The 13,357-nt window shown below is 35.7% G+C and overlaps 1 protein-coding gene across 1 annotated transcript in view; it reads right to left on the bottom strand.

Annotated features, from left to right (window-relative positions):
• Nucleotides 1–12,961, bottom strand: part of LOC132565409 (formin-like protein) — a 56,215-nt gene extending 43,254 nt beyond the window's left edge. Inside the window, exon 1 of the mRNA XM_060230050.1 lies at nucleotides 12,797–12,961. Coding sequence (XP_060086033.1) covers nucleotides 12,797–12,961 — 165 coding nt within the window. The remainder of the gene's footprint in view (nucleotides 1–12,796) is intronic.
• Between the last annotated feature and the right edge of the window lie 396 nt (nucleotides 12,962–13,357).

Genomic DNA, 13,357 nt, shown 5'->3' with positions numbered 1-13,357 from the left:
TAGATATCTGGAAAGCCAGTTTACTGTTAACTAGATATCTGGACAACTAGTTTACTGATAACTAGATATCTGGAAAGCCAGTTTACTGATAACTAGATATCGCGACAACCAGTTTACTGATAACTAGATATCTGGACAACCAGTTTACTGTTAACTAGATATCTGGACAACTAGTTTACTGATTACTAAATGTCTGGAAAGCCAGATAACTGAGGACTAGATATCTGGACAATCAGTTTACTGTTAAGTAGATATCTGGACAACTAGTTCACTGATAACTGGATATCGCGACAACCAGTTTACTGTTAACTAGATATCTGGACAACCAGTTTACTGTTAACTAGATATCTGGACAACTAGTTTACTGATTACTAAATATCTGGAAAGCCAGATAACTGAGGACTAGATATCTGGACAACCAGTTTACTGTTAAGTAGATACCTGGACAACTAGTTCACTGATAACTGGATATCGCGACAACCAGTTTACTGTTAACTAGATATCTGGACAACCAGTTTACTGTTAACTAGATATCTGGAAAGTCAGATTACTGGTAGCTAGACAGTCACATCCAGATTATTAATGACTATATAGTGGCATCTAGATAGCTGATAGTCTGATAGTGAGAAAACCAAGCTATAAACATATATATGCAAAACATGACATTTCTCCAAAGTTCAAGCTTATTTATATCACAGATGTTACTCACAAATAGCTTATAAAGCATGTTTTAAAAACCACTCAAATTATAAAGAGGTTTCGATTTTGAGTCAAAAGCAATTGTAAAAACACTTAGATAAAATAAGTGCAAACAAACAAATATGTATTTCTAACATACATTTTGTAACAAAAAAATCCACTCACTAATAAAGAACATGCCATGACCAGTTGTTACTAATAACTGCAATACACATGTGTGGCCAATTTCAAAGAATTATTAAAATCTTCTTTCATGTATTTTCAGCTGTCAGACAGATATAGCTGATGTTGGTACATATAGAGTAATTGTACAGCAACACATGTACTGCAACATATTGCTGTATATACACTTACAAATTAAAAGTTCAGAGAATATTTTTTCCTAGCAGATTATATTTTGCTAAATATTATACATTATATTATATCTAATAAACCTAAACTCATTTGTCCAAGTCAAAGTCATCATATTGAAGATGACTTTCCTTCTATTGTGCATAGTTGTATCATGACATCATAACGTTGACAGCATCTAGGTATATATACTGTATTTATCCTAAATAATGCCCCCTCTCTAATAAACGCGCCCCCCTCCTTTTCTGTAGAAATAGTACTTAACAGTTACCGGTACTTGAGAAGTGAGTTATCATGATCGTGTGTGACCAAATGTACAAAAGTATTAAATCCAATACACTATTTAATCCAGTTATTTTCACAGGAAACATTATATAGAAAAGTGTTTAGCACATCAATAAAGACAATTATATGTACACATCAAAACGATGGTGAGCAAGTCAGTTAATGTCCGGGGTTGTCGTAATCACTTTCAGTTTCACTTTCACATGAACTGTCACTCTAGCTAGAAAGTTTGAAGTCTTCCACATGAGTGTTAATAAGGTTTTCAAAAATCATCTCACTTTCTCTGGCGCTGTCGGGATCAAACCCCTCGAACTCCTCAGATTCATTGTCAGATGAAGAGGTCATCATCGCTGCCATCAATTGCATTGGTTATGCCACACTTTTTGAAAGACTTGCGAACAATGTCAGGGGTGATCGTATCCCATACTTGTTTTATCCATCATAGCATTTGGATTTTCCATTGAGCTTTTCTGTTCCTGGCTTTAGGAAGTTCAACATTACCACTGAACAACCATTCATCGTATAATTCACAGAGTTTGAGTTTAAAAGGTCTGTTCCATGAAACGTCCGCGTTCCATGAAACGTCCGTATACAAGTGCAACCACCAAGTATTACGCATAGATCACTGTTGTATTTGTTGCGCTCTAGATCTTTTACGACCAGGGTTAATTGTCCGCGGAATGAGTCCCATACCAGCATCCTTCTGTGTTGATTATTTACTTCCCAAATTTTCTGCAACCAAAATTTTATACTGTCTTTGTTTGCCCATGATTTATTGCCAGTTCCACACATATAAACGACTATCCCGCTCCGAACTTCATGTTTTGGAGGCGGGCTTACAACGGGCAAATGTACCAGTGGTGCAATGCAGATTTCCTTATTGCCAGTAGGTGCCAGGGTTGACTTTCCTGGCATTTCAAACCATACTGTAGTTTTGTCCATATTGACAATTGATTTCCATTTATTTTGTGTAAACGTAATGCCTCGTTCCTTAAAGACTTTCCTGTTACTCGAACACCTGTATTTCGTCTATTGTGTAGCCATGTCATCAGATTGTTTTCGATTTCTGGATATCGAACATTTCGTCCCCCACCTGCACATTGTTTTGATGATTTTTTTAAGTTCCAGCAGTTTTTCCTTATTCTGACACCATTCGCTCACTCTTTTTCTGTCAACTTTGAAATATTTCGCAGCCGCATGTTTTTCATTAATTTCAGCGTAAGTGATAACTTTGAGTTTGAATGAAACATTTATTATTTATCTGGAGGTCAGAATCACATGTAACCATGTGCAAATTGATGAATGAATCACAAATGTATTGAGTGATGGGGCGTGTCAAAACTACATACAATGTTTCACTCTGTGTTCCTTGAACCTGAGCACTCTAAAAGTCGGTCACCATGTTTGAATGTGTATTCTTATAGTGTGCTCTAGTAGACGCCCCCTCCCCCTTGGGGTCTGCAGCGCCCCTGGGGCGTTTATTAGGATAAATATGGTATACCTAAACACTTACTTTCTAAATTTATTGCACTTTTCATTTAGTTTCTGTGTCTACTTTCCTTCCTGTTTAGAATTGGCGCCAATTATTAACTTTAGTCAGAAAGCAGAAATTCTAACTTTATAGGGTGAGTTTTCTGTTTCTGTTTTCTGAGTTGACTAATCTGGGACCAATTTGACCATACATTCAAAATAATATTTTTCATATATTTTTTTTTGGTACATTTAACCAGTGACTTTTATCAAAATACTTTTTATTTTAACTAAACAATCATTCATTAATTTTTTTACAATAAATTTTCTTATTTTTAATCAAACAATGACTTATTTAGAGTGTGGCCGAGACGTACCAGTAGATTAGCTTCATTGTGATCACATATACCCTCAGTGTCTACACTGCAAAACACACCGAGACTTACATAAAACATTTTTGATATTTGTTATCACCATCTTCCATACAACAATTAAGGATTTCTTTGTCCCTTATAAAGGGCCTGCGGCATTCATCAGTTGAAAAGATCATGGAGACACCTAAATTTACACTACCACTCTCAATTTTACTTTACAACTTTGTATTTGTTTTATGTTCAATGTATGTGTTAAACATATATGTTCAAGCATGAAACCTATGTACTGTTCATGTAATAAAATAGTTTTACAATACTTTTACGACAAGTCCAGAACACCAAAATTTTATGAATCTCAAAACTAATTGTGATAGTGGGGTCTCAAAATTTTAGTAACCGGGGATAGTTTGACAGCAAAGCTGGAGTCCTGGACTCAGTTCCAAAAGTCACTTGACATTAATAACCTTTTAAGATGGATTTAAGAATGTGCACCATAGTTACTTATAAGTCCTACTATGAAAACATTGCTAACTATCCAGAACTCTATTGTTTTCTCAAAAACCGTTGCATTTGTGAAACAATTTGTAGACAATTATGCCTCAGTTTTATCAACACCTGGAAAAATGCAAGATGCCAAAGCTTTCTTTATAATTAAAGTGACCACAAATTGTATTGGTCTATCCATCACTGCTGGTACAGGTTTACAGACATACAACCAACAAGTGTCAGAAGGCAGCTGTTTTGGCAGAGCATTACTGTACACTACAATTGGCTTTCAAACATGGCATTACACAATAGAATTGTATTTATTTATAAATACTTGAAAGGCAGGTAATTGTATTATTTATTATCTTATACAGATTAACAGGAAATAAAATTCAATAAAAACACTATAAGCCTGTATCTTAGTTACATATGTATTGTGACACCATAGTGATCTATGTGAGATTTCATATTATCCTATTATGAAATACTAAAAAAGTTACATTTAAGAAGAGAATTACATACATGTATATGTATATATATTTTGTAAATCTACATACTACAGGAAAACAATTATAAATGTGTTTTTGTCAATAAAATTATAACATATGACGTGACACACAACGTCAGCTAGCTATATGTGTGGGTGATGTGAAGCAAGGAAACTACATATATTTTAATACAAAAATCATAACTGGCATGAGGAACTATTTTGAACAAAAAATATATTGTATTACACCTAATTATGTGTCAACGAAATATTTGAATGTTCACTCTGTTTGGTGAAATTTGAACAGGAAAATATTTCAAAATATTAACATTTAGAAATCACTAAAAATTACCTTAGTCCTTCCTGACAACTAGTAATTTTGAAAATATTTTAATTCTAAACATCAGTTGATAAACATTTACCACAGTATAATTTTGCATAACATGCACAGGCTACATACTACTTATCTGTCAAAGTCTTTTGGTATTGACTGTATACTACCATCTGGTTACAACTGCATATATATATCACATGGTCAGGAAAATCCTTGTCACTTGACAATTGTTCAAGGATTTGTTTCCTGAGTTCTGAACACCATTCCCAAAATCCCACTAATTCACATCAACTATTGTAGTTGGATTTTTTAATATTTCATAACCATTAGGAGCTTTTATTTAACCATACTGACATCAAATTAGTTCATATACTAAACAAAAAAAGAAAGGTAACACTACTTTATTCTGTGATTAATTAATTAGCCCCTTCATAAATCCTTACCAATCATGTACGAATAAAGTAATTGATCAATTCTGATAAAACTGCAGTCATGGTTCATTATAAAACTTTGCGTTCAGTTGATTTTATTCGACTGTAAAGGACGTTGGGGTCAATTTCAAAGGTAACACCATTAGTAACGGGTATGGCCACCGTTTGCGAAGTAAACAGCATTGCAGCATCGTCGCATGGAACTCGTAAACCAGCGGATAATTCGAGGAGAGATTCTGTTCCATTCAGTGATCAAGGCTTGGGCCAGCTCCTGCAAGTTTTACGGCTGATTTTGACGTTCTCTTATGCGTCGCCCAAGAACGTCCCAGACATGCTCAATCGGTGACAAATCAGGTGATTTAGATGGCCAATCTAACACCTGTACGTTATTCTGCTGCAAGAAAGTTCTGCTGATGCGACTGGTGTGCGCTGGTGTGTTATCCTGTTGAAAAATGGCACCAACACCATGGCATCTTAAGAATGGCAGAACCACTGGTCTTAAAATTTTGTTCCACTGTCGTAAGGCCCAACGACGGTGAACACAACGCAGTCCAGTTACCTCCACACTGTGCGCCTTCCGTCAGATTATTTGTTCCACTGTCGTAAGGCCCAACGACGTGAACACAGTTGCAACAAATTGGGTCCAGTGTAGGGACGCCGCGCTTTCAATTGGTAGGCCCTCAACCTGTTGCGGACTGTTTGGGAAGACACACGATGCCCAAACAATGTCCTTGTAGTCTCTACTGCGGTTATGAATCGATTGCGCAAGTGTATCAATTGTATACGACGGTCATCCCTGGTAGTTGTTTTATGGGGTCAGCCGCTTCGGGGACCATCGGGTGTTGGCCCAGTTTGGTTTAAACGACTTACCAAATGGCAAATTGTCTTAACACTGCAACCAAAATGCCGTGCAACTCGACGGCGAGACTCCCCAGCCTGGATCATGCCTACAGCCCTTTCTCTCTGTACTTGTGACAGCCAGGGCATAATGATAAAGTTGATAGATAACAAGATTTGGTGATTTCTAAGTCCTAAGGATCTAAAGAACAATTGTCGGTTTGAATGTTTATGAAATTCAAGCGAAGATACAAGTTAGTCGCAGAAAACCTCGTGCAGCTCTTTCGCTAATACAGACTTTCACGCTTGAATGATTTTGGTAACCCCCTTGGATTTTGTAATGTAAGATATTACCATTTTCTAATATTGCATAAACGTCATTTTGTTTTCACTCATTTACAGGTATTCGCCAAGGAAACATGTTAACCTTTCTATTTTTGTTGAGTATATGTCAGATACATTAATAAATTAGAAATATTTCCCTATTTTGCCACATATGTAGGCATTATATATAGACTATGTTGGAGTTTACAAACACCACTACATCACAACACTGTTCTTTCTCTCTCTCTCTCTCTCTATATATATATATATATCTGTCAAATTTTGATGTTTCGATGTTCAAGGGACTACCAAACAAACTTTGATACAAGACTCTGAATAATTTGTGGTTGGTTATAAAGATGTTTTCATGTTCAAGGCTATAGTTGATGACACATTTCTACCTAAACAAACACAACAAACACCAAAACATGTGTTTAAATAAAAGATGTATTTCTATCTTAAAACAAAACATTTTCATTCATTAGAAAATAAAATTGTAACTTCAAATAGTAATTAACGAGAAACAGACAAAGCATGCTGATGTTTACATTCTTGCCTTCATGTCGCACAGTATATGTATTTTACAGATCCATTTGAAATGAAATGACATTAGCATGAAAGTGGTCATCATGTGTGAAGTCTATAGGCACTGATGTAAACAAATTAAAACCCTAATGTATTCTTTCCAGAAATGACAGCACTTTCACCTCGTATCCTCATCCGTAGAAATTTTAACAGTGTTTCATGTTATTCTGACTAGTTTGAATCAATAGAAGAATGTATAATTGACAGATAAATCACAGTGTTTCTCATGCTTTTATGCTTAAAACTGAAAAGTTAGGCTTTGAGAATGAGTTAAATCATTATATAAATGATAAAATTTCCTCTGTTTTCAAAATTTCATGTATTAAACCTAACTGTAAGCCATTACCACAATGGCAGCAGAGAATGTCACACAACTTCCAGCGATCTTTGATTAAATATTATGGCTTGTAAATAAGCAATTAAACTTTAATCTGTGTCCAGTCATTAATTAATCTTGTAACACAGAACTGGTAAAAGCATGCTATCACAATCCCATTGCCAAGGTAACAATGTGCGAAATTTGCCATAGGGCAAAAACAGCTGTACAGTACTGTCCAGGTAAATGTTTTGTTCCAATCATGAAGTGTTAATGACTGTTATCATAGCTAATGGTCTGTGAAAAAACTTTGATACATTGAAAAGTTTGATTTATTAAAACTTTTATTCATAAAGGGCTAAGTTAGTAATAACATAAAGGAATACAATTTGGGACCAAAAAGAACCTTCCATACATCAAGAAAGTTGAATCATCAAAGTTTTACTGTATATATATCCTGCATGTTCAAAGTTACAGTTGACAGTGCAATGGACACTAATCAAGACTGGAGGAGGTAAATGAGCAGAAGCAACCAACTAACTACCCATTCAGCTGTTGGTGGATGCCAGCAAAAATGATGACAAGACTTTAAAAACAAATGGTGTCTACAAGCATATGATAATGGCTGTGAGGGATTTCATCATCAGTAATTTTGACAAACCTTATGCAAACTAGGAGTTTAGGGGTAGAATGGTAAAAATTGGTTTGGGCAGCAATTTAAAAGTAGGCAGCTGGCAAAGGTCTGTCATCTACATAAATGGAGAAAAGATGGAGAGGTAACCAACAAAGAGCTAGAAATGCACTTATAATTCTGTTCAATTTCCTGTTACAGTTACATACAGAGTTCCGGGTACCGGTGAGTTGTTACCACAACACCTGGTAGTACCATTTAAAATTAATTCCCTTGTAAGACTTTCTTGTTAAAAGTTAGATTGACCTGACAAGAACTCGCATGAGAACAGTGCTCGAACACTTATATTAATTGTTATATTTTCGGTTCTCATTCCATAAAAACGACAAAGTCCATACATGATAATATTGACACACTTCTACCTCTGATCAGAAAAACCCTCTAACTACCTTGGTAATTTAAATCCAACAGACGACAGTGAGGATGATATTGCTGCATGCAATAACTATCAAATAAATGTTGATTCCTGAAAAGTTTGCATACTTCCTCTGAATTAAAAATAGCAAAATATCTAATTTAAAAGAAAAGAATTGCGTAAAAATAGGATCAACATATTTTATAAAATGTAGTACTAGTAAAATATTGGTCCTACATAGGAAAGTATGATCTGCGATTTCAAGCACTGATTAATGCAAAAAATTACATAATTTTTCAGAAGTATTTTAACAATATCTGTCTGCATTTATGTTAAAGAGGTTTGAATATTATTACACAGAATCCAATGACATCACAATAACATTGTAAATATTGGTTATTTTAATGGGGTGTTCCAGTATAGGTTACGACTTCCATCGCTATCTACCATCACGTCAGTGTTGCTTGACAAATTTCCAATTTATTAGGAATTTATTAGGATATATGATGGACGCAGGCTGGGAATAAGCCTCTGTGTCCATATCTGTAAATGAATTTACAATAAATAATATTCTTAATGACAAATACTTCTGGTGTTATTTCATGACTTTAAAATAAAATATCGATTTTCTTTCCAGTGTTCATCAAATAAAATTTCGAACTGTTTAACTGTATTAGCATCAACGACATGTTGAGGTAAACTGTTCCATACATTTATAGTTCTTTAACTAAAGAAATGTTTTCTGACGTCTAATCGAGAATGTTTCTTATACAATTTCTTGGAGTGTCCCCTTGTTGTAGTGGAGGATGCCATCTGGAATAGGTTTTCCGTAACTCTTGTATCATATTTATTGTTTATGACTTTGAAGGTGTTAATCATGTCTCCCCTCATCCTGCGATGTTTTAAGATAGGTAGGTCCAGTCACGCTAAGCGCTCTTCATACGATAAATGTTTAAAACCTGGTATTAATTTCGTGGCTCTCCTTTGAACGTTTTCAATAATATCTATATCCTTGACCAGGTGCGGGTTCCAAACACTAGAGGCATACTCGGGGTGCGGTCTTACCAGAGCTTTGAATAGCAATTTGAACACGGTCTCGTCTAGATATACAAACGTTCTTCTGATAAGTCCTGCTATGCTATTCGCCTTGTTGACAATTAATTGAATGTGGCTTCGGAAGTTTAATTGATCATCAATAGTTACATCAAGATCTTGTTTCCTTCGCTATGTTTTCTAATTGCAGGCTTTCTCCTTCGGGTCCAGACATAGAATAATTTCTTCTTTCACATGGTTTGATTGATAATATTTTACGTTTATTTGGATGGAATTTCAACAGCCATTTTTTAGACCAATTTTGAAGCTTATCCAGATCCCTCTGCAAAATATCAATATCTTCCGTGCTATCTATTTGCCTGTATAATTTGGTATCATCCGTAAAAAGATACGTTGGTGATTCAGTAACTTCTGGTAGATCGTTTATATATATGACAAAGAGGATTGGGCCAAGAACGCTACCCTGAGGGATTCCACTCAATACGGGGTAAGATCTTGATGATTTACCATAACTTTCTGTGATCTATTATTAAGAAAGTCATTTACCCAGTTTACAACCTGGCGACTAATCCCGTACCCTGAAAGTTTCTTTAAAAGGCGCTGGTGAGGCACTTTGTCAAAGGCCTTCATAAAATCCCTGTATACGACATCCAGTTGCCCTCCATTATCCATTATATTTGTCCAATCCTGAAGTATCGTTAGTAGCTGTAACTGTGTGGATCGGCCAGACATAAAACCAAACTGTTTATCGCTCAACAAATTGTTCTTATCCATATGGTTAACAATACTATCCCTTACTATTTTTTCAAGTGTTTTACCGACTATGCTTGTACGACTTACTGGTCTATAATTCCCTGGTTCTGACTTTGATCCTTTTTTTAAAATATTGCCGTAATGTTTGCATCTTTCCATATTTGAGGTAGTTTTCCATCCGATATTGACTTCTTAAAAATGCATTCTAAAGGTTTACCGATAATTTTGAGCAACTCTTTTAAAACTTTCGGGTGCATATTAACTGGCCAAGGAGATTTGTTCTCATGCAAGTTTAATAGTAGTTTTTCAATTATTTCTGCAGTACAATTAATTTCTTGAAAAGGGTATGTGATGAATCTTTCCTCAATTTCAGGCAGGTCTCCTGGAGGTTCCTGTGTAAATACACTACTGAAAAAGAGGCCAAAACTTCAGCTTTATCCGAATCGTTTACTGCCATCTGCTGGTTGTCACCATTTAATCCTTATAGTTCAGAAATTCCTGTTTTCGTTTTTCGTTTGGAATTTGCGTATTTCCAAAAGCGTTTTGGGTTCAATTTTATATCTTTGGCGATGCTCTTTTCCATTACATGTCTGGATTTTCTTACCTCCCTCTTCACCTGGTTTCTTATTTTAGCATACTCTTTATACTTCTCTTCACTTTTTGTTTCCATGTATCTTTGCCATGCACAGTGTTTTTTGTGTATTTTCATTCGGACAGATTCCTCCAATGTAATTTTATATTCTTTCTGTTGTTGGCGGTTTTGAGCTTTGCTTTTAGGGACATGTTTATTAACATTAGACTTTATTATCTGTGTGAATGATTTGTACATTTCTTCCACGGTTCCTTGTAGCAAACCAGACCAATCCTTAGGGACATCTTCTATCATCTTATCGTAATCTCCTTTATTATATATTAAACGTGGTACTGACTTTCCTTTAGGTAGTTTCTGACAACAAAATTCAAAATATAACAGAAGGTGATCACTATTGCCAATTGGGCTGTTGTATGTTTGGTCCTTTATCATCTCCTCTTCGTTAGTAAGTGCAAGATCTAAGGTACTGGGCTCATTTCCTCTCCTTACTCTTGTAGGACATGTTGTATGTTGATACAGGTAATTATCTCTTAGACACTCTATGAACTTTTCACTCTCTTTATCGCCTTTCGAGGACCAAGTATTTCAGTCAATCTTTCGAAAGTTGAAATCCCCAAAAATCAACAAGTGACTGTAAGTAGCTGAAGATGCCATATTATCAATTAACTTTTGAAGTTCTTGAGTGTTTTCTTCAGATGAGTTAGGGCTTTTGTAGATACATCCAATCAGCAGACAATTTCCTTTGGACAAATTGATTTTAACCTATATACTCTCTTTAAACTGGCTGCCCATGATGACTTCAACTCCATTTAGTTCCTCCTTTACATACACTCCTATGGCTCTATGATTCGCTTTAATCTCATCCATCACGAACAGATTATAACCAGGTATACAAAGTTCAGATTAGCTAGGTAGGTACCTACAATTTTTAGGCAGCATTTCAGTTATTCCAACGATGTCAATGTTTTTTTCTGTTAATGTAATTATAGTTTTAAGTTCATCCAATTTATTCATAAGACTATCTGCATGTGTGTAGTAACAATTTAAAGTTTCTGTTCCTTTTATTGATCTGGTGTCTGAGCTTTCTATATTTACTTTGACCCGTCTTTTGGTACCCGAACTATTTTCCTGCTCCAGGGTGGTCCGCGCACACGGTAGGCCCACTCCCCCGAATTTGACTTTCTTTTAGCTTCTTCTAAGAGTACCTTTTCTGTTTCTCTCTCAGTTTTTGTTAAGTCGTTGCTAATTTGCACCGACTTAAGCTTTTCCACGGACCTCAGCTCCTTGATGTTTTTGAAAAACATTTTCTTGTCATCTACCGAAGCAAAAGAGACCAAAATTGGCCTTGACTTATTCGTATTTCCGTTCGGTTTGTTAAATTTCCCAAGTCTTATTGCTTTCATAATTCCATCGAAGACAGTTGATGGAACTTTGCAGGCATCCATGATTTCTTTTATCTTCTTTTCATCCTCTTTCTTTCACTTGCTTCCTTCCTCGCTTGATTGTTCATCAATTCCAAAAACCAATATATTCTTTCCTCTTCTTTTCCTGTCTTCCAGTTCTGTTAAGACTTCTTGGGTATTTGAAGTTTTAGTATGTTTACTCACCCCTGACTCACCCTCGGGTGAATGTGAGAAATGAGACAATTCGTTTTAATTATCTCTTTGACATCATTCTAATCACATTTCTTCTGTAATTCTTGTTCCAGCTGTTGAATCCTAGTTTCAAACTTTTCCATTATTTCAGCGCATTTTTGCTCAAACTTGAGTTCAGTATGCAAAGTTTTCTCCTCTGCTACCCGACAAGGGACGCAAAACCACAACACCGCGTTAGAGCTGGAGAGGATATTGTATTCATTTTCATCCTTACCGAGACATGACGTGCAATAACGCTCCCGACATCGTTCACATTCCAATAATGTTGTGTTTGGATCCCGAAATTCAATGCAACATAGTTTCCAATAACTTAACAACTTTATGTAATTTTAATAAGGCTGAAAGTGTTCACAACAGGTCTCTTCCAAGTTAACTCAATAAGAATTGAAACCGTTTACAAGAATTTAAATGAAAACATGAAATTATGTACATAGGCCTATATATTGTATATATATATATGTTTTAGGCTCGAGCCCTAGTCTGAGGAGTCTAAAGCATGCAGTAGGCCTATATAAATTCAAACCTTATGTTTACTTCACTGTACTGTATACGTACAGTACTGTACAAATGATATCTAGCCAGATGGAATTTTAAATGCTGTAATTATATATGAAGTTCATGTAGATAGAAGATGATGACCAAGGTAATACAATAATTTAAGTACTCATCAACTATTAATCAGTTAAAGCCTTGTCATTCATTTTTGTCACGGACTTACCAGGACTTTGGTGAATCTGCGCTCGAGCTCATGGGAATCGGGCATCGGGAGACGAATCGACATGGCTGGGGTTCTGAAATCTGGTCCTCTGTAGTTAGGTGTGCTCTCTCCATTCCCCATTGTTTGAACAAGTGCACACTCTAACGTTAGCGTCCGGTTCGACATTGGTATAGTATGGCTTCACAATACATTGTCAAATTCGTCGCTTCATGAGCTAGTGTTTACAACATCAAAAAGGTGCATGGTGTCGGCAGAGATGCTTTTACCATGAGCAATTAAACGCAAATCCCTACGATACAAATACATTACAGTCGCAGTCTGTGATAGATAACATCAAATCATTTTGACACAAAATCGAGTGGTAGCCGGCCATTTTTCATTCAGACAGGAAGGGAACAGTTTCTGATTCATTTAAATCCCGCATCATCTCGCGAGATGTTGCTGTGCTGTGTTCATGGTCAGTGGAACGCTTCGTTAGGGAAATCTATGTACACCGTAAACCAGCCACGTTAAAGTCGAAAAAGAGAGTTTTTGATGGTTTATATTGAGATAAAATTAACT

Source organism: Ylistrum balloti, unplaced genomic scaffold (genome assembly GCF_031769215.1).
Source record: "Ylistrum balloti isolate Yb309-2 unplaced genomic scaffold, AGI_CSIRO_Ybal_v1 Utg369722, whole genome shotgun sequence".
NCBI classification, from domain to species: Eukaryota; Metazoa; Mollusca; class Bivalvia; order Pectinida; family Pectinidae; genus Ylistrum; species Ylistrum balloti.
This window is presented reverse-complemented; position numbering and strand designations above follow the sequence as displayed.